The sequence below is a fragment of the Stegodyphus dumicola genome, chromosome 8, assembly GCF_044657685.1.
Source record: "Stegodyphus dumicola isolate Sdum_Otavi_A_Nest chromosome 8, ASM4465768v1".
NCBI lineage: Eukaryota > Metazoa > Arthropoda > Arachnida > Araneae > Eresidae > Stegodyphus > Stegodyphus dumicola.
The window spans coordinates 20,597,119-20,622,677 of NC_140775.1; the positions used below are offsets into that span (position 1 = coordinate 20,597,119).

At 32.4% G+C, this 25,559-nt stretch overlaps 2 protein-coding genes across 2 annotated transcripts in view; one reads left to right on the top strand and one right to left on the bottom strand.

Annotated features, from left to right (window-relative positions):
- Positions 1–25,559, bottom strand: part of LOC118180047 (acetylcholinesterase-1-like) — a 320,676-nt gene that overhangs the window by 208,612 nt on the left and 86,505 nt on the right. The gene's annotated exons all lie outside the window — the stretch shown is intronic.
- Positions 532–23,986, top strand: LOC118189426 (acetylcholinesterase-1-like). The gene is made up of 3 exons (XM_085821641.1): positions 532–702; positions 10,616–12,100; positions 21,161–23,986. Coding segments are annotated over exons 1-3 (1,857 nt in total). The 5' UTR covers positions 532–700; the 3' UTR covers positions 21,531–23,986.

Genomic DNA, 25,559 nt, shown 5'->3' on the forward strand with positions numbered 1-25,559 from the left:
TTAAATACGGAAGTTCTGAATTTCTGGAATATAAAAGCATTACATCAGATTAAAATAGCATGCATCACTCTTATTTTCTATATTACCCACTTTTAATAGATAATTAGGAACGCAGAATAGTTAAAGTAAAGAACTCATTGTTTGCTTAACAATTTAGCACTTTTAATTATTCAAAACATGAGGCAACAAAAACTGTTATTGGAACATAAAATAATGATATAATTTTACGTTGAAAATCAAAAATACAATTCCCCGAAATGTTTTGTTTTACACACTTTACGAACGAACTTCCTTCTACTGCAGAACCACCTACAGAGAACGTCAACCATATTTCAACCAACTTTTAACAAGATGAAACAATATAAAAGCTTTTTTTTTTTTTTTTTTTAATCATCTTCAGTGGTTTTCCGATATATTGCTGAAACCTTAAAGGTAAGTGAAAAGGGTTACGCAACTTTCCTTGTGACGCAAAAATGTAACTTCCACGGTTCACAAGGTCAACCGGCGTTATGTTTAGCCCGTCGTTATATCGAAAGGGCTGCAATGTTATCTGAGAAGTGTGATTAGAAAGGAAGATTTTTTAGCCCGAGTTTGTAGTTCAGTTTAAATGCTGCATTGATGAAAGTAAAATATTTGCTGTCTATTGCAATACAAATTTTAAAATTACTTAGTTGACTCGTGAAGAAGATATTTTTTAAACATGTAAGTTCTTTTTATTTATTTTTATAGAAATAATGGTTTAGTTTTCTTTATTTGATAAAGATAAACATTTAATTTTCGATTTACATTTATCATATGTTTTAAATCAAACTGAGGAAATAAATAATAAGCGCATTTAATTATTATACATATGAACAAGAACATACGTTCAACAATAACAACGTTTAGACTTAGGAATGCACAGTACGCTCATGTTGAAATTAACCGAGCTTTTGGATATTATACGCGTGCTGCCTAAAACTCATATGTAAATAATTCAGTTCCGCGAAACCGCCTATCAGCTAAATAATATTAGGATATTAGAATAGTATTAGATAATAATAAGTCTTATAAATAAAAGTTCAGAAAATTAATTTAATTTAAATCGTATAATTTTTTGTGAACAAATCATTAACTTTATAGAAAATTGTAAAGCTTGGGTGATAAATGAAATTTTCCCAAATGTTCTTAAAACTAATTTTGCAAAGCCAATATACAAAAGCTACAATTTTTTAAGCAAATAAGTGTTATTATGTTTTCAAATGTTTTATATGACTTTTGTGCGACTTTTATATGTATGACGATTTACATACAAATATGCAAATAGAATCGTATGCATTTATTTTTTGTGCATGCTTTATGGTGCTGCATATTTTTATTTATGGTTTTACCTTTTACTTACATAATATATTAATGAAATGGGTAAAAATGTGTTTTCTTCCTTCGTTTTCAAGTTAATTATTTAATAAATATATAGCTATTTTTATACCTATACATGCAAATAATACTTTTTATCGCTCAAACGTTTACTCTGAAATGACAGCAGCCGTGCAATGTAGGTTTCAATGTGCTCTAGACTTCCGCATTATAAGGAAGGTCTATACTACATGAAATTGTAAATAAAGCCATAAAATAAATTTTCAATCTTGTCAATAATATAAACATAAAATTTGAAATCCAAATTTTGTTTTCTATTCAGGTTTGTTAGGAATGCTATTTTATTATCTTATATCTGTTTCTTGTAAGAGAAACACTTTCTTTTCCCTTTATGAAGAGCGCATATAGAAAAACATTTAAATTTCAAACAAGAGAATTAAAAACTATTTGTTCCAAACTATAGAATGAATTTAACCCCAAACAACATAATGGTATAGATGGCAATTCATTTATAATTTTATTTATGTTACACAATAAATAAAATTAACAAATGCCATTTTATAAAAATGAAATACAATAAAATAATAAATAAATAATGGCAATTTAATAAAATAATAAAATACAATACATGGCAATTTATATACATTTAATACTAATTAATAATAAAGCTATCAATAGATTTATCTTTAAAAGTTATTTTTCTTTTTAATATTTACTGATAACAATATGCTGATAATTCCTTATTTTTATCTTATTTTTACTGATCTAGTTGACAAAATAATGAGTACTTCTTGATTTTCCACTTATATTTTATTCACTCATTTGAGCAAACTAAAATAAAATATTTTAAAATTATCTGAGTAAAGTATCTGAATTTCCTGAAATCGGAATATTTTTGTCTGTTAAAATTTAAAATTTGAATTGCCTAGTTAAGTATTAAAATCTGTATCTTCTTACACTCATTCGAAGATTTTGCTCACTCCCATAGTTGATTGCCCTTTCATTCTCATAAGAGAGAAATTCGGAAAAATTCATGAATTTGAAATGGTAAACTAGTTGGATATCATTTTATGTGAATAAACGTTGGAAAAATAACGTTTTGGGGAAAAAAAAAAGGCATTAGAAAATTTCAAGTATTAATTTTTCAAAAATAATCAAAAATTCATCCGGCATATGTGTTGCATTCTCTTGAAATTATATTGTACTACCGTTTACCTTTTATAGTCTTCTACAGTGTTTTTACAGTTATTCTCAATAAACTTTGAGACAATTCTCATGCACATGTTTGGATAGTTTAACTCAGTTCTCGATAAATGTACTTTCATCTTTCATGAAGCATGAAATTTACTCATAATTAACCTCTAATTAATTGTAAACTAAACAAAGAGTTTCAAAGAATTAAGATAAAAAATCTGAAGTGGACACCACATGACTTGCTTGTCCGGCCTATTAAATTATACACATTTTTTCTGCATTTCATTTAAACGTATTTCCTCGAATTTCATTAGAGATATATTCTCATTCAATTCATTCAGTTCTCACTTTGCGACAAAATCAAAATACATAAAAACTCAAAATATTTTCATTATAAAATGGAAATTATAGAAAAACTTAAAACACCAAATACAGGTAAAACAGTTAAACGTTTTTTACAATTAAAAGTACATTTTCTGCGAAAAACAAACGAATCGGCAGCGGGCAAGAAAGCAGATTTTTCTGTGCACACAACTGAAAGCTTACTTTTGGTCCCACTCGACGAAAACTGACTTAATACTGAAATACTTAATACCCGTTCTGCCAAGTTTCAAATGTAAACAAATGCCTGGTCTGTTAGGCTTAGTCACATTTAAACAACTTTTAAATTGCTAACAATTTATTGCATACAGATTAACTAAAGGCATAAAAACGTTACCGAAACATAAGGACAACATAATGCAATCACTTTTAAAGCAAAAAAATGCACAATTTTCAAACATATAAGAAAAAAAAAACTGCGCTCACCGAGCTGAGTAAGAGAGTGGGTATATATATATATATGAATTTACAAAATATTCTCTATTTGTAAAAAGTTAATATAAATTTAAAATTAAAGAAATCTTAATTGTAAAAATAAAAAATAAAAGATTAATTATTGCTTATTTAAATTTCATTTAACTTTGCTATAATTCTTGTGAAACAATATATATATATGTACACACATACACTTATGTACTTTTAATGCCGCCGAAAAGGCAGGTGCACATTTACATGTTATAGCAGCCCCATGTATATGTTTAAACTTTCTGAAGCTACTAGTTTTTGAGTTATGCGAGATACATACATACGTACGTACAGATGTTAATAATAAAAGACAAAAAAAGTTTTGCTGCTGCCTTGCAAAGAAAATTGAACATTGATATGACGAAATGAAAAATAAACTACAAAAAATAGATAAAATACATGCCAACACTTACCACTGCATCTAGAATTCCAAATATATGATAATATATTTGCTTTAAAAAGTTTTGTGAGTTCGCGGTTGAGCTTTATATGGTGTAAAAGCAAAGAAAACAATGCTTAATTAAAAGTTAAAAAGACTTTTACAACGAGCTGCACTCGCAGCAGCAGACTTGTAGACTGCAAGCTCAACGAGAGCATAAGAAAGCTTAATAAAATGTTTTTTAGGCGACCGTTAAAATATGAAACGTTCCAGATTTTTTTATTATTATATAAAATGTTACAAATATAAACAAATATTTCAAAAGAAATCAAGGATTGAAAGTGAGCAAAGATTGGAGTTCAGTTTTAATTGATATGATGGCTGCGCTTGATGCGCTGAACATTTTTTTCTGCTTCTGGTATAGAATTGCTTAAATTAATTCTTAAATTAACTCATTCAAAAATATTGAACCTGTTTCGTGTTTTTCCTAGAAAATTGTTGACTTGACTAACCTCCATCCAGTTGATAGGAAGTAAGGAAAGTCTAGACATTTTCTTTCGTAAAATTTTAAACCTTAGCTAACTTGTGTGTTTTGAGTAAGACTTAAGCTTGAAATCTTCCTTTAATGCAGATCAGATCTTTTAGCCTCATTCATATCAAGATCAGATGTATCGCAATTTTGGTACATGTTTTCCTTCATATGTATTTTGCATGATTTCTTCCTTATTATATGATACACGGGGTGGTTTTCAACCTTTTTTGCCCTTTTCATTGTTAGAAGATCATTCCCCTCCCCTTTCAAAACTCGAAAAATACATTTGTTCAGGTTTAGATTATTTTTTAACGCGTTTTATATATTAAACAGCAAAAAATATAGAAAAATTTTCTCAAATACAAAAATTTGAATAAAAGTAGCTTTTTGCAGTCATAAACTAAAGCTAAATATTTAATAGTTAAATAAAAGGTTGGCCTGATGCCTCCCCTTAAGCTATGAAATTCCTTCCCGATTGAAAACGCCTATGGTGTAGCTTTATATCAATAAATAATTCATAAATACCTTTGCAATGGGATGCTGATTATGCCGATCAGCTGCTGGTGCACATTCGGCAGTGGAATCCCAATAGACCACCTTTATCATCACAGATCCCCTTTAAAATTTCATCTATTTTCCCATGGGATCAATACCGACCCTTTAGGAATCAGCCTGTAGGAGGGCACTGCTCATTTTTCATCTCTTCTGCTTCGAAATAACTCTCTACAATGGCGCCCGAACTAAAACAGGTGGTCTCCTCCGCAGGATTTGGCGATTGGGTCCTCTAAAAACCCCACTCGCCCTTTAAAAAGGGGAGTATATAAGTTATTTCTCCCGCCTTCGTAGCATGCCTTCGTGGTGTAGTGGTCAGCACGTTCCACGCGTATTCGAGAGGTCTATGGTTCGATTCCCAACGACCGAATTGCTGATTTTTCATCTCTTCTGCTTCGAAATAACCTAATGCCTCTACAAGTTTCTTAAAGGCTATCGATTGAAGTTAATGAAGAACATAAAACGAAAATCATTTATAAATTTATTATTAAAATAATTTAAATATTCAAGCTAATTTAGCTCATAAATTTGAGATTGGTACATAGAGTTCATATCGGATTTTTATTTCAAAATAAAAAGTTAAAATGAGGCACTTAAAAGGTAATGAAATTTCAGCAACGGCAGCAGTTTGAAAACCTGAAAATAATACTAATAGAGTAAATTTTCCAAAAGAGATCAGAAGGACTCAAAAGTCCGGAGAAAACACGATCTCAGATCAATGACCTGTTCCTAACACTTATAATTTTCAGTCTTCCAGAATTCTCCTGCACTTCTTGCAGATCTCTAGACCGCTTATTAACTGCAATCATGACCTTTCATATTTATCAAATCAAATAGATCTTCCTCTTTCATAGTACCAGTTCTCGTCTCTTACATAAAAAAATACAGTTATGAAAGTAGGGTTTAATTCAATTTAATGGTAGGACAAAGAATGGTTATAATATTTTTAGCCCAAAGGGGAGGTAGCGGGAGACTGTTAGTGGAAATTCTGAAGATCTGTTTTTAAATACCTTTAGCCCAAGGGGACGGTAGACAAAAAAAGGGCTATTAGTCTCAAAACAGCATTTCGGGGCTATTCATTATAAACTTCAAATCACTTTTTAAATTGTTGACACCGACTATTATCGCCCTGTAATATGTTTAAAGGAATTAAAATAATGAAGAATCTGCATGAATGTATTTATGTTTTTCGCATTGTGAATAAAAAAAAAAAAAAAAAAAAAAAAAACGACGGTACCTAGAGCCATCAAAATTTGAATAACGTGATCCTCCATCCGAACATGGGCAACTGGATGCCGAATTTTGAATTTAGAATTTGTTTTATTAACTATTTCATATTTTGTAAGCCGTTAAAAATTTTTGATTAATAAACTCAACGATTTCAAAGCGAGAAAGGGCAACACTGTAAAGAAGGAGTCATTTTTATCTCCTGCTCACGAGACTGTCTGTCGAAAATTCTAAAGATAAGATAGGCTGTTTTAAATATTTTAACCCAAGGAACATTAGCCCAAATACTCTCGAAAGCGTATGTAAATGAAAAAGCGTCTGCTTTGTGTATAATATAAAATCTGAAAGCTTTTAAATTTTTTAATAATGTTTATGTTATTTAGCATGGGACTGCACTTGTTATAAAACGTTTTTTCGTATACACTTGCATGTAAAATTACATCCATCATCACTAAAAATTCATACTTGCTCAAGTTTATACAAAATATACATAAGTCCCGTTGTTGCAATAAGTTCTTAAAATGCAAATTAAGTCATCTACAGCTGCAGATGTTTATTAAATTCACCTAATTCTCCAACTACTGCTAAAGCAACTGAATTTTGCTTTTGGCTCCGATCTGTTAAAATGGCTTTCGATAGCAAAAAGTTTTAGGATTGTTTATTAACTGCTTACAACTGCTCATGAGGCGGCCGAATTTAGCTTTTGTTTTCGACTGATAACCCGAATAGCAATTGTAAGGTATTTCTCCCGCCTTCTTAGCATGCCTTCGTAGTGTGGTGGTCTGCACGCTGGCCGCGTATTCCAGTGGTCCGTGATTTTATTCCCGGCGAAGGCGTTGCTCTTTTTTTCTTCTCCTACTCCCAAAAAAATACCTAATGTCTCTAGCATTAGGTATTTTAATGCGGCGGTAGGCATTTTTCGGTATTAGGTATTTTTCGGGCGCCTAAACAGTGGCGCAAGAACTTAAAGAGTGGTGGATGATAATTCTCCACACCCAGGGTTTGGCGATTTGGGTCCCCTAAAACCCCAGTTGCTCTTTAAAATGCTTGATATATAAGGTATTTCTCCCGCCTTCTTAGCATGCCTCCGTAATGTGGTGGTCTGTACGCAGAGCGCGTTTTCCAGAGGTCCGTGGTTCGATTCCTGGTGAAGGTTTTGCTCATTTTTAACTTCTCCTGCTTCCAAAAAAATACCTAATGACTCTACACAATTAATTAACAGAAATGATACCAAATAGAAATTCTTATAGAAATTTTCAATTTATAGATAGACACAAAATAGATTTACAGTTCAAGGGTTCCGGTGAAACTTGCAGAAACTGAAACATATATTTTTTCATGAGAAGAAGAAGTTCAGCGTCCATACCTACAGCATTCGGAGCTAAATCAAAAGGTCGACGAACTAGTCGGAATGCTAAGTTGACGCTAAGGCTAATAAATTTAGAAATAACTGCTACAGGAGGGATTTCAATCCATCCGTTGATGCGGCAATTGCTGGTTAAGTTCGCGAAGACAAGATACCTGCAATTAACTATTATGCTGCTGTACTTCTATTAAATTAAATTAACCGTTATATTTTCACGTACTCTTACAAGTTAAATATTAACTACATGTGTATATTTGGAGAACATGACTAAAATGGCGTGAGAAGCAAATGATGGTATACATAAAAAATAAAAATTAGTTACAAAAAATTAATTGTGAAACTTGTTCGAAATTTTGGCAATGTGTTTCAATTTTAAGATATCACTCTATTACTCTGGTTTTGTATTCCACCAAAATATACTGATGTCGGATTATAATTTCTATAAACATGTTTTGAATAATATTCTATGATCTCTAAAGCGTTCAGAGAATTATAGTACTAAGGATCCTTTCGTACCTGGCACATGTTTCGATGTTCACAACATCTTGTTTTAATGGCAAATATTTCCTATTTGTTTCGCTCTAAGAAAATGTTCTACAAGTATATTCCTCTCGTCTGGTCTACATGTATCTTCGTTCATTGATTTGCGTCTAAACAGATTTTAAGAAAGAATCTCACTCGACATCGAGAAGTACGGCCCTTGCTCGCTTTCAAATTGTAGAGTTTGTTAATAAAAAATTCGGAAGTTTTACAGTGAGATATAGATAGCATAGCCAAACATTAAATACATTATTTCCGGTTCCAAAAATTATTGGGATTGTATTTCGACTATTCCTATCTTCGTACGACATTAACCAACCGAGATATTAATTAAAAACTCTGAAAACACTCATTTTCGCACTCGTTGTTTTCCGAGTGACAACAGTCTCGAGCGTAGGAGATAAAAAGCTTTATTTCGAAAAGTGTTGCTACTGCTACCTTCAAATCGTAGAGTTTGTTAATAAAAAATCTGATGTGTACACCACATGACTTCCTTGTACGGAATCTTAAATTACACGCATTTTTTCTTGCATTTCATTTAAACTTACTGAATTGAATTAAATCTACTTCGCCGACAGCGCATAAACCACAATAGAATAAATGCATTCTTTAAATTTCAGTCTATTTGTTTACCACAGCGACACTCTGGCGCTAGGTTCACTTAACAGTATTATATTTCGTTCATATTATAACTCATAATGCACAAAATTTACATCATTTAAAGAATTATCTAATCGTTGCCCCACGTTCTATTCAAATACTGTAATAGACCTAGAACGATGTATAAAAGAAATTAAGCAAAAAAAAAAAAAAAAAAAAAAAAAAAGAAACAGTTTTTTTCACAGACGATTGACTATTTCTCATTCAATTAATTCAATTCTCACTTCGCGACAACACAAAAATACATAAAAACGCAAAATATTTATATTAATATATGTATTAAAAATTACGAAGTAAATTTTAAACACTTATTTCCTCGAAAAAATTCCAGAAAGAATTAAGCATGATTTAATTCGCAATAATAAATGAAATTTCTTTGTTTTTGCGAAGCTAAGTTTCTCTAGATTGGCAACAAATCCACTATTCTGCTGTTTCAAATGTAAACAAGCAATGGCCGCCATCAAAAAAATTATCAGGCTTAGCGTCACTTAAACAACTTTGAAATTGTTGATAATTCTAAAAATACTGAAAATAGAATAACATAATTCAATCATTTAAAGCAAAAAATGTACAATTTAGAAACATATAAGAGTAAGAAACTGAGATCACTGAGCCGGGTAGCAGAGTGGATATATATATAAATATATTTATATACGTTTGGTGCGGCCGATTGCAACCAAAATACGAGGTGCACGTCTACATGTTATAGCAGTCCTATATACAAAATTTCAACGTTCTGAGGCTACTCGTTTATGCGAGATACATACGTATATACATACGTTCGTACAGACGACACGAAAAATTCTCCTCAGAATTCATTTTAAAGCAGTTTTATAATTTTTTTGGAGGAAAAGAGTCTTTTATTCTGTTCTCACGTATAGATATCACGCAAAAACATCGTTAAATTGCATTTGATAGCGGTCAAAATGGATGTTTTCGTTGAAATATGCTGCCTGAAACTTTTCGCTATTACAACACTTCCTTTTTACTTCGTACAAGGAAGTAAAAATTTGTAAGTTTTACAAAATTTACGTATATAAAGAGGAATGCCTGTTTGTGTGTTTGTTTGTTTTTTTGTTCGCGTTATTTATTTCTGAACAATTATGATCAATTTTTTGCCACATTTAATCGACTAAAATTGAACATAAGTGAAACATTGGATGGTACTTCAGCTTTTATGACCATTTGATTGGAAAAACAAAAATCATTAAAAACTGTGTGAACTGCTTGCGTGATTTAAAGCTGATATTATTAGAGAGAATTAGTTTATTTTTCTATCGAAATTTTTTATCTGGTTTGAATACACATCAGACTGAAAAATGTGTGACTATGAATCGTATTTTTTGCATTGTTATTAGAGAAGGATTACAGCGGTATCGTTCTCTCTGTTCTCAGATACATTACTCTCAATCTACATTAACTGGCATCGGGTATATTCGCTAGTAAGGAAATAAAAAGTAGTCAATGCATTACATTATTATAATTTTTTAAAGATTTTATTCTTTATTTTTCAGTTTATTGTTTAGTTAGTTTAAAACATTAAAAAATCAAGATCAATAACTAAATAAAAGTCATAATATGGCTTCATAAATCCATTTGACAATTCCAAATCATACATTAACTATAGAAATGAAATTTGAATTTTTAAATTTTTTATATTTTTTTCTCTTATTATTACTATCATTGACAGATACTTTTAAAAATAATTAGCTTCAAATTTTTTCCATAAACATAAAACAAAATTAATTTTTAAGCGAAATAACTGCAAATTAATCTGTTTCATATAATACATATTTATTTTTTATACAATGGGATTTATATTTTGGTACATATTTACATTATTTTTATATGTTGCGTATTACTCTGTGATATAAATTTTCTTTGTAAAATTATTCTATCATTAAGGTACATTGTTATTATAACAGAAAAAAAAATCTGACTTAATATGTGTTTCTTTTTTCAGGGTATTTATCACAATGAAAAATTTCAAACTTCTTTTCATCTTGAGCTTCATCAGTACAGCTTTCTCAGACAGAGTGGTTATGACCAATAGTGGACCAGTACAAGGCATAACTGTTTCATCAGAGCCAGAAATAGAGGCCTTTCTAGGCATTCCTTATGCCGAGCCTCCTGTCGGTAGACTGAGATTCATGAAACCAGTTCCGAAACGTTCCTGGTTCGGAGTATATGATGCTTCAAAATTAGCACCAACTTGCATACAGAATGCTTCACAATATTATTACATGCCTAACATAGAGAATATGACAGAAGACTGTTTGTATTTGAATATGTGGGTTCCCTATTCGAAAAAAAGAAATAACCTGAAACCTGTAATTTTTTTCATCCATGGTGGAGCTTTTAATCTTGGTTCTTCTAACATGCGTGTTTATGATGGAACTAGGATGGCAAGCCGTGGAGATGTTATAGTCGTTACCATAAATTATCGGGTTGGTGTAATGGGCTTTTTTTCCGCTTTCACGGAGGAAGTTGAAGGAAATATGGGTGCTTATGATCAAGTTTTAGCATTAAACTGGGTTTACAATAATGCTGAAGCTTTTGGAGGTAATCCTCATCACATTGTTTTGATAGGCGAGAGCGCAGGTGCAATGTCTGTTTCGGGACATCTTGCTGCTAATTTAACGAGGCATCTCTTCAAACGAGTCATCTTGCAGAGTGGAGCAGGCATACAACCAATGAGTTTGGATGAAGATGGACGGCTTTATAAACTTTCGCAAAGATTAGCCACGATGGTGGGTTGCGCCGATAAGAATACTACGCTGAGAACAGATCCCCGACTCATCGTGAGTTGCTTGAGAAGATTACCAGCTAGGACACTATCCGCTGCTGAAGGTATTTTGATGAAGATCCATCCAATAACATTCCTTCCTCGGATAGGCGTTCCTAATATGCCAAAAGCAATTGTCTACAACCTTCTGGAAGGGAATTTTAAAGATACAGAAATGCTGATTGGTATAAATAAAAATGAAGGTACATTCTTTCTCTCTGCAGCCGCTCCTGATTATTTTGGAGTGTATGGAAAAGACAATATCAAGACAGTAAGTAGAAGAATGGCTTATCAAATAACACGATTCATCTACAAGAACACCGAGCAGAAGGATGAAGGGAAAATCGCTGACTTTTATGTGAACAGTGTTAAAAATGGGACTTCGGATGCTTACACACAAGCAATGAGCGATTCGCTTGGAGACTACTTGATAACGTGCGGGTCTGTCTTTAACGCTGAAATACATTCCTTACGTAATCCTGTGTATTTCTACGTATTCAGTCACCGCCCTTCTTCTACACCATTAGCAGAATGGATGGGATGCACTCATTTTGATGAAATGGAATATGTATTCGGGAATCCATTACATGCAAATTTCACCCCAGAAGAGGAGCAACTGACCGAACGAATAATGGATAGATGGTTAGCCTTTGCTAAAACAGGGTAATTATATCATTCATTTATTCCTTTTAGAGCACTTTTATGTTGCAACAAATTATAGTCAAAATGTGCTTAAATATTAAGCCATATGTATTGTGTCTATTTATTATATAATGAGAGCTTTCATTCAAGATGTGTTATTTTCCGTATTTCTTTCTATCAGTCATGTTTATCTGCACTTAAAATCTCTATTGAATAAATAAGAGGAATAAAAATTAATTGTTTTGTGCTGGATTCTTATTTTCAGTACCCTAATGCAATAGTTTTATATATGGCTCGTTGAATTAATATGCAACATAAATACACATCAGATTCCCTTGCAGAGATGTTTAGCAACGGCATCATTCTCAAGGCAGATATCACTGGTTCTTATGTGTCTAATCTTTGACGTATCGATTCTTTTTCGCGATCTATTCTTACATTCATCGATTTCTTTAAACACCCATCTTCACAGTATATATATATATATATATATATATATATATATATATATATATATATACTTACATTTCAAATAGAAACTATAAATATCTACTTTTCTAATAGAAACTTAACAATATTTATTTAACTCCTCTTTTAAGTTTGAGCATGCTCCCCTTTTGATACTAAAAATAGCACTTTTCTAATACAATTCTAACTTCTGTTATATGAAAGGTCATCATTCTGAAAAGTAATCGGTCATTTGATCACTCTTGCCCAATTCAACCCACCATCCGGATATTTATCTGTTTTGCATATAAAATTTAATTCGTTTAATGTAAACGTTTTTGTTGTACGATCTGAAATGTAATCTATTTAATGTAATCATACCTTGGTATTAAAAATCTCTGCGCATTCTTACGCTCTGTGGTCGCCGATCTTTTTTTGTTCGCCTCTGTTTGTTCTCTTCTTTGCTGTAGCCTGCTGCCTCCGATGTAAAACGTTCATTAAGAACAAGGCTTTATAGCGCCGATTAGATGCTTAAGGAAATATGTAAGGGCCGATATGCTTAAGGAAATATGTAAAATATGCAAAATTAAAACGAAATTATAGAAATGAAAAAAATCTGCTAGAAAGAAACCAAAGATTAAATTTCAGAGGCTAATTACTTTTAACAACGATTTTTCGTATGGACGGTCTCTAGTTTAAGATGCTAATGGATTTACCTTAGAAACCATATCATATTTTCAAACAGTATGTTTAATTTCTGCTTCCTTGATGAAATGAAGAATATGTAAGATACTTAATGATCAAAGATCATTCTAATCGGTTTATCTAGATTTATGTGGATACAATTTTGTTAAAACCGAAAAACGTTCAATGGCGAAAAGTGTTTCGAATTCAGATGCTGAACATTTTCTGATAACTGAAAAAGTAAATAACCCATAATGTATCGCTTACGAATGCAGATCATGAAATTAGTAACATATTTTAGATTTGCGCGTGTGCCACATATGAATTTCGGGTACCTAGAGGGTTAAATTGAAATACAATTAAGAAGGATCTGATAGTAAAATAATAAATCTTTAACTTAAAACCAGTTTTATTCATAAAAACTTTAAAATGCAAACTCTGGTGAAAAGAAACAAAAAGTTATTTTAAAAGACACAATTTATAGGAGCTTATTATCTAATCTTTTGAAACATGTCACATGTATTAAGGAATTATATTAAATTAAATTATTTTATTTCTTGCCTTTGCCAGAGCAAAGTCACTGATGATATCATAAAATCATAAACTGTGTAGTTTGTCAGTTTCTATGCACACGAGACTGAGGGAACATAATTTATCTTGAGTCATTTTTGTTCTAAATTCATTTATTCATTTTTTATTCTCTACAGCAGAGAAAAAGATCTTTCTCCAAAGCAATTTGCAACCATCGGAGCCAGTATAGCGGAGCAACACAAGGGAATCCCCATGTTTGTAATAAAAGAAATTATATATTTTATACGTTCCATCCCCTAGACCCAATAGCCCTTTGTTTCTTTAAAAAGGCGCGTTAAAATAATTGGATGAAGAGTATGGGACGTTCTGGAAGTGCGGCATTGGAAAAAAAAATATTTAAGTATATATGACAATTGATCACTCGGACAATTTTTTGGGGGTGCCCCTAAGAAAGGGGGGCTAAGTTATAGCTTGCGTAGCTTAAATGTAAATCCTACACTGAATACTGATTACGTTTAAATTAAAACTAAACAGGAAAAATAGTTGAGGAATATATATATAGTTACCGGGTGATCAAAAAATAATTAAAAAATTAAAAATTTAATAACTAGAAAGACATGGACAGTAGCATGATGTGGGTTTCGCAGAAAAACACATAAAGCCGTGGGATTTTTTATAATTAAAAATTTGGTTTTCAGATTAGTTACATTGTTTTCCTAAAGGTGACACTGTGCATTTCATGTGGATTATGAGTATACAAGAACTGAAACCAGCCGAGTTCAAAACACATCATGATTTTGCAAATAGTGTTTTTTATAGGATAAAAAAGGCGCAATGGTTGTCAAATGTCCTGTGGACTGACAAGGCTTACGTTTCGCTTAATGAAATGTAACTGCACATACTATTATTCAATTATTGTTAGTTATTTTTTAAACTGTGATTTGCAATGTTTGCCTCTTAATATTACTTATCTTAGAAATTTATCTGCAACAAGTACATGTAATAGCTTTTATAATTATATACATTAAAGTATAAATACCTTGTGGTGTTCCACTCTTTTATTTAACAGCTAAATATGCAAGAACCTCGTGAACAGATAAGCAAGAATCGCTTGAGTTCGGGAACAGAGACGTAAAGCTCAAGAAGGGTTAATTACCCTTTATTATTCAAAATAAGAATTTACTGTCGTCACCTTTCTCAGAGCTACAGCAAAGCTTCCACTTGAGCATGAGTTCTCTTTGCACCCTCTTGAAGTAATAAGAAATAAAAATTAAGTAAAACTTAACTAAAAGATATAGCCGAAGCTATCAAGAATTTCTATGTAGTTGGGCCCCTAAATGTCATTTAAGGTGACGAAGCTATCAAGGGCCTAAAATACGGCCGAGCGTAATAACAGCCTAGAGAGAGTGTAGCCAAAGGCGAACGCGCGCTGGTCAGAAACTCTGGGTCTCAGTCAGTGGAACTTCGACTTGAATACCACTCTTACGCATTTGCATTAAACGCGATTCTAAAAACACATTCTGGTAGGAAATTGTAAGCTGAAATTAGTAAGAATAGGAAAATAACTTTAACTAAAGATAACTGTTAAAAACTTAATATAAACCTTACAACCTCATTTGATAACACATAATTAATTATTTCTAAAACAGCTGTAAATCCCTTTGCTTTTATGGATCATAGGAAAAAAATCATGAAATTCTTTTTTAAAAAATGATTTAGTGTTCGTGAGCCATACACTGATTCCAATATTGTGTTACTTGTAAAGCAAAGACAAAATGTGTAACAGGAAAAAATTAATGTAGATGATGAACAGGAGACAAATTAAGAGTTCCATCTATGAGTGACTTCTAAAAATGGCACTGACATAGAAGGAAATCAAAGAGCACATAGAATTCAAAAGGTAGACGCAGAAGGAATGGCCGAAGACGAAAGGTTAAACTGCATAACTATAGGCAAAACAAGGAGGGAACATTTGACGGCAGTGCCAAGCAGGGTAAGACTAAGGACTTCACATGCGCACTTGACATGAAAGAATAAAAGAAGATTAATTATCAAAATTAAACATAATAGAAATAAATTCGGTGAAGTTAATTAGAGCTGCGTAGCCCCGATTCAAATCCCTGGCAGTTTTCCCGGGTGGTGGTGGAAGTGTTATACAACGAAGAAAATCTATAAAAACGGCAAAAAGAATGCTGTTACGAGAAGCCCTTAAAGGATAAGGCAGAAGAATAGTATCAAGAAGAGATCATTAAACTGAAGGTCCATCTCGAAGTACTTAAATACCAATAATGAGGATATAATGAATATATTATCATAATGGATAGTCAATCATTGTACGGGAGTATATTCATGCCAAATTTTAAGTAAAAAAAGCCATTTTTACGCACATTTTTAAGAGCCATTTTTAGTGTATGATACATCGGCTCCACATTGGAAGTTGGTTTGATTATGAAGAAAGAAAAGCATGCATCTTCACAAATCTACAAAGCCAAAATATAATCATTTTATATTATAAGATAAATAAATCAATAAAAATCTCTCTTATATATATACGAATATACGAATTATTATTCTTATTATATATACGAATTATATATATATCAGAAAAGCCTTGTATTGAGATTAATCATTCAGTGAAGAAGGAATGTGATTTGTATACAGTAAGTAGATATACAGATAATCACTTTTACTAGCATTTGAGTCATTTAATGCTTCTAAACTATGATTATTTATGAAACGGACAACAGTGGTTTTTCATAGCATGCCTGTAAACGTAAGTTGCTCTGCAGGATGATTTTCCAAAAATAAAATGCATTACAATGAATATTTATATAAACGAGAACGGAAAAGCAGATCAATTAGACTAAATAACAGATTAATAACATTTTACATTTTAGCAATCCGCTAGTTCCGTTATATCGCTCTCATATGTCTATATCCAATTGTAATAACATACATAACATTAACCTTGTGTTCTCTGATAACTAAGAGTACACATGCTATCTTTTCTTTTTTTCTTTTTTTAACTCTAATCCCAACTCCTCTTGTTCCACAAAATATACCACGAGGTTTTCAGAAGACAGTTATAGCTCTATCAAAATAAATAAACAAATGGTACAATAGCATTGCAAAGGCAGAAAAAGTTTTTAAAAATGATACGGAAAAGAATAAATTAAAAAAATAAAATGAAATAAAATAAAGAGAACTCAATAATCTAAATCGAGATCCGAAAAGCAGAAATTGTCTCTGTAGTCCGTAAAAGTTCAGATTAAATTGGTGGCCACGCCAAGGGCTTCAAATTGGTCTGAAATATCTTCCCGTGCAGGACATGATAAACGCACTCAAGACGAATATGCTTAATATCTTCTTCGTCGGAACCGCAGCTCCCCAAAGCACTTCAAACATGTCCATATCGCTTGAAATAGCTCTTAAAATTGCTATGCCCAGTCAAAAATTGAGTTGATATAAAATCTGTTGAATATTGATCTGTGAAAATCTGTAGGAAAAACTATTTTGGTCCACTATGCATTTGCTGAGGCCATATATTCTCTGTTCATTTCTATTAAAGCTCTTCCAGTGAAAATCAGGAACGCTGAGATATAAATAGCTATGCTAGAGCACCAGCCTTCTCATCTTTCCAAAATTTCGTCAGTGTTCACGAACGGAAGCAAAATGAATATGGATATCTAAATTGAATTTCAACATTCTCTGAAACAAAATTTGTCCGTAGCGAAGAAAACGAATCACTGCGTATAAAAACGCGAATTGATCTTTTAACTTTTTATTTGAATTATGATTTTCTAATATCTTTCGCATATTAAGAATTTTTTCCTCACTCGCCTTTTCCTGCTTTCTCAAGGGCATTTCCGAAGCATTATCATTTCACTCACGTATTAAAAGACTACTGTACGGAAGACTTACACTTCCCTGTTATTAAAGACATTAATCAGCCTCTGATGGTTATTCTTGTCTTCAGAAAACTGCCCTAAGGTTACTTATTTTTCAAACTTTCAAAGTTGTTCTATTTACTATCATCTGGATAGCAAGACAGATGCAGAAGTGATATAATGTACTAAAAATTTATAAATAAATTTTCAATTTATTTTGCTACATACATACATATATAATTAACTATACGATATGAATTTGATAGACGCCATAATCGGTCCTGAAATTTTCTACAGCTGCTGTTGCAGAAATAATACACATAGAAATGTGTGTCTAGTTAGACACACATTTCTATGTATGCCTTAGCATACATAGAAATGTTAGGCATTATCTATGTATGCCTTAGCATACATAGAATTTATGTATGCCTTAGCATACATAGAATTATACATAGGCATTATCTATGTATGTGTGTCTAACATTTCTATGTATGCCTTAGCATACATAGAAATGTTAGGCAACCTGTTAGGCATTATCAGGTATGATTATTTGGGAGTAATTTCAAAAGCCGCCTTTAATGATATTTTTACCTTTCATCAAAGAAAAGAATTCGAAGAATATTTTAAAATTAATGCAAATTTCATAATTTATTTTGATGTATTAATTATTAATATCAATCTAAACAGACATGCTTGCTATCAACATTATAAGACTATAGGTTGGCAGAGAAAAGCATGACAAGCTTGTGCCCACGTATAGTTAATTACATGTAATAAGGAAACACAATTTTGAAATCCAAATCAAATATTAACTAAAAGATTTAATTAAAAAGTTATTATAGTATTGTTTTAATATCAGTCTAATTACAAATTAACAAACAAAAGTGTCCAATGTTATTCGCAAGTCTTTACTTGTTAGAATCAAAAGCAAATCTTTAGATATGCTTTCAGTTCTAATAAATATTTGCTTTTAACTACGTAAAGTATTACTTACCCACACGAGTATAAAAATCCTGAAGACAGATTATGGAATTTCTGTCTCTGAAAAGGAGGTTACAGAAACCGAAACGTTGAGGTCTAACAGAGCAGCTCGCAAAAACTTAACCACGTCAATCGCTACCGAATTCGGTCTCTATTTCTTTGCCGTTTTGCCAAACTAAATGGACAGAAAATGTGGAAGAGGTTATTAAATTTAAAACTAATAATTCGAAATTTTATCCAGTTATCAAACATAGAGAAAAAGGTTTAAAGTAAACTATTAATTAAACTGAACAAATGCATTTAAATATTCGTTTAGGTTTTCTTACTAGTCGAAATTAATGACTACTTTTGTAAACCTAAACCTTTTTAAGCTTAAATTTTATCCAGTTTTAATTATCAACTATGTTCTTTAAAAGAGCTTAGAAAGTCTAGTTCTCATAAGAAGCATACACTATAGAAAAAAATCTATTGAAGAATTATCTTCTAGCTCGTGAAACAAAACAAAAGTCAGAAGAAGTGTGCATAAAACTCTTTTATTAGAACACAAACTTAGCAATTACACAACTTCGATTTACACAAGCCAAGTAATTCTGGCTTAACAGAAGTACGTAACGATGAACAAATTCAAAATGTGGTAGATTAGCCTAACGACTCACAAGATAATTTAAAGCGCAAGGCAAGGCCTTTTTTTTCCATATTTCGATTCTACATCTCAAATTATGCCAAACTGCCAAGTTTTACAAAAATCTATAGATTAGTTTTTAAAACATTAGCTCTCATGATTTTAGCTCCCCATTGCTAATTGAATTTGATATATATTTATTAATATCTCTTTTTTATTAAACTTACTTGATTCCTTCTTTCAGAATTCGAAATTTAGGCTTAATCCAAATATAATTCGCACATATTTTGTAATTTATTTTTTAAAGTTGTATTTTTAAATATTTTTTATATATTTTTCGAAAAAAAATTTGTATTATAACCTATAAAATTTTTTAAATCATCTTAAAGTAGATGTATTTCTGTATTTCTAGTCATATCTGCAAAAAATTACAGTTTTTTTATTTAAAACTTTCTAAGATATACATGAATATATATATTGGAGCATTTTGAAATTTGGCATCTTTTTTTTAGCGATAATAACGCCAAACAATAATACGCACTTTGTTAAAATTATTTGAAAGTATGAACGATGACTTTTTTCCGCTCGTCCACAATGAAAAACAGGAAAGGAAAATAGGTTGCCATAAATTAAGAAGTTCGCCAAGTGAATTATTCTTGGCGCAAACTGAAAAAATGCCCCAAGATAAATTTTTGAATTTCTCCGTAAATGTTGCACCAACGAAATATTGAAAACGAAATGGCATGTCATTTCAGAAAAGTCCGATTTTGTGTCAAAATACCAATATATTAGAACAATCTAATATATATCCTAAGTCGCGCTTTCGAGACATGAAAAACACAATTTTGTCAATCGGACCAGTAGGACGAGAAATTTAAAACTTCTCACCCCTTTTTTTTCCCGTAGTGTACATCTGCGGTTGATTTACAATGAAGACACTCTAATACCACCGTTTCAAATATACAGTTTGGTTTATGCTTCAAAAATTGATTCATTAAATCAATTTTATGTGCCCTCAGTTCACATTATGTGAGTTGTAATAAGCTTTTGTGTTGTTTGTTTTTATTCTTTCTAGCTAAAGTTCAAATATGGATATTTTAGCGAAGTATTTTGAAAAGTAGAGTTGAATTTCTTCCTGGTACTCATAATTCATATTTTATTTAGCACAGTATATAATATGACTTAACTTTGGAATCCTGCTTATAGATTATCACAATATTAAACAAAGTGATCAATAAAACACATAAAAATACCAGCTACTACTGCTGGTAGTGACTACACATGTACTCATGGTCTATGATGGCAGGTGTGCGTGTTATGAACTTTTGCTGAAGTATAAATAAATTATTAGTTTTAATCATAAATTAAGTTGAATAGCTACATCATTAACATATATAAATTTGATGAAGTATTAAAAATTGGTTTTTAAGTAGCAAAAAGTAGCACAAGGAAATGACGGAGGAGCAGAAAATTTGCAAAATTGCATTAACATAATTTAGTAGCACAAGTTTATTAAAAGTAACAAAATAGTGAAAAATCGCACAATCTGGCAACACTGGAATTTAGCCATCGTCAGGACATTACTAAAACTAAATAAGGAATGGAAACTACCAGAGTTTAGTAGTTTAATCCTTTGTCACTGACGAACCTAAATGGTGCTATATGACAAGAAATGAACCTTTCTTTTTAAGATAAAATTCATTTTAAGTTAACGGTAAACGCTGTGGATCACAAAATGTCTCAAAATTAGTAGCGAAACGTTCTTAGAAGGGCCACTGAGAGCGAAAGGTAGGTAGATTTAAATAACGGTGGTTAAGATGGTATTGGGAAGTACACTTATGGTAAGCTTAGATAATTTATTTTGTTTTGCACTATTCACATAAGCTGCTTGATATTACTGTCACTGAAAAGTCATTTTGTTTCTTTCAGCAATCCAAATATTCCCGGAACACTAAGATGGCCGGAGTTCACATTTGAACAACCAGAATACTTGGACATCGATGTTGAAGAAAGTGTACGTCTCAGACCAGACAGGTACAGATGCGAGTTTTGGAGAGATCGTTTCAAGTCTGTTATCGATGCAAATGTTATTCAAGCAGTGCGTGGATCACGTTCTACCGCATTCACCTCAGCACATAATAACTTCCTAATAGGATTATCTTCAGCACATGGCAAATTCCCTTCATTTAGTTGTTTAGTAATTTCCATGATGTGGGTTTTAGTCTACGCTAATTATTTTTCAACAATGCTGGGGGAGAAAAGAGGGAAACTAGTCATTTATACTATACTCAGGAGATGAACTCGATGTTCTCCAAATAAGAATCAGATCATCTCTTGTCCTCAGCTATCCACAATTTCTTTCTTTAAAAAGCTATTATTAGAAAAGTGTATATCTGTATACACTGGTATATCTTAAAACTTGAAATTTTGTAATTTCATGTGTTCATTATTCCTTATGTCTTAACTGCAATGTTGTTGAGTTGTAACGTTTCGACGAAATGTATCGAAAAGGACTGAAAATTAGTTTATATCCTCCTTCGAATTTACCTGATACTTACAAAGATTCATTACAGTGTACTGAATTAAAAAAAACAGACTCAGTAAAAATCCAGTAACAGGGTTCTAAAATATAAGATAACTGATATATAACGATGAAGTTTATGTTGGTGGAATTAAGGGTGAAGTTGATGCATAACGGTATCATAACGTTGCGGAATGTGCTTTGGAACAACTTTGTTATCTAAATAATACCAAAAATTCTGAAAAGTGAAGTTTTTGAGTGTGCTTTATTACAGTGTAGCATATGAAACAGGGATATTCTTCGAACCTGCCTTAATCTGGGAACTTCAGGAATATCTTACAGGCCAAGCTCTGATTACCATATAGGCCCATCCTAAATTTTAGGAAGACTCAGAATAATCCAAAATTTCTCATACCTCACAAAAATAAAAAAAATAAAAATTACCATATTACAATATCAATATAAAATAATATTAATAAAGGAATATTACGTCTAAGTCCCATATTACCTTAATCAGATCCGCTTCGGATCAGCAGCATTCTGAATCAGTTTTGCCAAAATGATCCCAAAGAAATGAATCCAGTGAGGTAAGACTCATACTGTAAAGATCCACTTCATTTCTCTTGGAAATGAACTTTTATTACGTTCTGTACAGTTACTGTAGAATTTAAAATATCCTATCCTTCTGAAATGTATGCAAAAATATTCTTGTATTCAATATGGTGTAAGAAACCAAATACTGCAGCATGGCTAGATAGAAGGTACGATGACCAGCATCAAACTTCACAACATTTTGAAACAACATTTTCAATACTCCAACTCCAAATATTAGCACACTTGGATGGTAGCTTAAATAATTAATAACATCACATTTCATTTGTAAAGTATAAATGCACTGTATTTTTTACGTTAAATTTGTAACAGTTGGTTCAAGATAAACCAAACTCAAAACACATGAATTCTAAGGCAGTGTTATTCAAGTAAGTGAAAGATAAGCCTACTCCTGTGATTCCTTCCATACTGCAGGAAATGTTGACCATCATGGTCTAGGCACAAGTTTGGTCCAATGAATCACATTCAGTATGACTTGCTATAGCTCTTCCCATTGGATGGTGGTGATGGCGTTGCTTATATTCTGTTCCAGTGCGTCGAAAATTGACGGATTATTCTGGGTCAGGGTTGGAAAGTGAGTGCACAGCTTCTATGGAGGCGTGGTTATGTTTTCTGTAGCACCTTCCTGCCTCTGAATACACTAATGCTTTTAGGTTTTTCCCCTGCCACACCCTATTCGATTTATGTTTTAGCATCTTGTATTATATTTTTAGTATTAAACTGATATATATAATATATGTTGAATTTGTGTTGTATTTTCAATGTTAAATTTGTATTATATTATTAGTAAAACTTTTCTTTTAATGTTAAACTTGCATTGCGCCACTGTTAGTTTTATGTATTTCTTGTTATAATTATGTTGTCATTTTCCTACGTTCTGCTTTTGCTGTCACATTTGAATATGGATTAAACAACTGTACTAAAATTCCGTCTGCAAGACAAAAATTGCATAACATTTCCAGTATTTTAAACCATTTACCTCTTGCAGTTAATAGACATTACGAAATAAATCAAATACTTATAGAGCTCATTTTCGGTGTGATCAGGAATGATACTTAATTATCATCTTCGATTTAGTGGGAAGCCGAATCATTGGAGACAGATTGGTATCCCAGAAACCGTGCCATAATGTCATATATACAAACCACAATTGACATTTATTTCTTCACCACTGTTACGCTTAGCCAATCATAATTTTCAGAAATAGAAGAAATTTTTAAATACTGACCACAGGGCGAAAATCAATAAGGGATAACGACATTTGAGCTCCGAATCTTGTTATCAAATAAAATTACAAATATTATTGAATATATTTACTGTCGAGATTCAATAGAAGTTTGTTTGAATGAAGTCCTAGCTGCAATTTGGTAAACGTAGGCTTATTCTGATACACATAAAGCACAATGTAAGCTTTCTTAAGTTTCTTAATAAATTAAGCAACTTATTCAAAACACCGAACTACAGTGTAAATATTCATTAATTATATGTACATTGATTGTTTGTAAATTGATTCCGATTTTTTTGCGTGTAATAAACTGATACAACTTGATTGACTAGTATATTGTAAGTTGATTGTTTTATTGCATTTGTGTGTTTTTAATAAATTGTTCAATTTTGTTAAATGTGTGTAGTATTACTGAAAAAATCAGCAAATTCTTTTAAAGAATAATTTACTGTTAAAATTTCCATTCCATATGATAGCAAAAAAAAAAAAAAAAAAAAAAGCATACTAATTCACGCCAGGTTTTTTTTATAGTTTTCACGCAGACAGACAACGAAGGGTGTAGTTTGGTTTAGTTTACTTAATTGTGGCAAAGCTCTCGAGGAATATCTAGTAGAAACTGGCTCAAATACATGTTACAGATAAGGAAATGTCCATGCGACTAGTCCATTCGGCGGTATTCGGGACAGAACTACCAGAGTTCAGCAACTTTATCTCTCAGCTGCTAGTGGGCCAGCCGTGGTAGGGAAGGAGAGTTGTTTCTCAATATTTTTAAATAATTTGCAACATACTTAAGCTTTGATACTTGCTCATAGTTTGCATTTATGGTTATTGGGAATACCAGAGAAATTTTCGTTTTGCTAACTACATCAAAATTACTGTAGTAAATAACGGGTGATGAATTTTTAAAGAGCGAAAAATCTTTTCCCCGGTTGTCTGAAATGTATTACAAACAAACAGCGGAAACCAAGCTACACTTGTACACTGACTACCAATAAGTATTTGGACACCTGTGATAGAAAAGAAAAACTAACTTTATTAAAAATCAATAGTTGGTAGAGCCTCCACGAGACGTAAGTACAGCGTGGACTCTCCGGGGCATACTTTCCACAAGTCTTTCTATGATAGCTAGAGGTATTTTCTTCTACTCGGCTTGGAGAAGACATAGAAGTTCCTCCACCGATTTTGCACGGGTAGTGCACCCCTGAATTCGGCGACGCAACGAGTCCCAGAGGTTCTCGATAGGGTTCTGGACTCTGGGCAGGCCAGTCCATTCGATGAACTCCATTGGCACCATACCTTGGTTAACGTCGAAACATGACAACATGACATTGTCGTCCTGAAAGTAACAGGGGTCCAACCCGTAAAACTGCCATAACGTAGGAAGCACATTGTCATCCAAAATAGTGCAGTAGGCATCGGTGTTGAGCTTACCATGAAGGGGACCAAGGGTCCCAGCCCATACCAGGAGAAACACACCCAGACCATAATTCCACCTTCGCCGAACTTGACTGTTGGCACAATGCATTCTGGCAGGAGACGTTCTCCAGGTAGACGCCAGACCCAGACCCTGCCATCCGAACGGTAAAGGGTGAACCTTGATTCGTCACTCCAAAGAACCCGTTTCCATTGATCTACGGTCCAGTTTCGATGTGCTTTTCACCACATTAACCTAGCAGCGCGGTTGGACTTTGTGATCAAAGGCTTATGGGCAGCAGCACGACCATGAATACCAAGCAGATGTGCTTCCTTACGGATGGTATTCATTGAATAAATACTCCCGGATGCCTGTTGAAACTCCTCGCGGATGAGGGCCATCGGTTGGGTGCGGTTCTTCCGAATTTCTCTCGACAGCACTCGTCGGTCTCTATCTCCAAGTTTCGCTGGTCTGCCGACTCGGGGCACATTCCGACAATCACCGCTCACCTTCCACTTCTTAATCACTTAGGCCACTGTCGATTTTGGGTACTTCA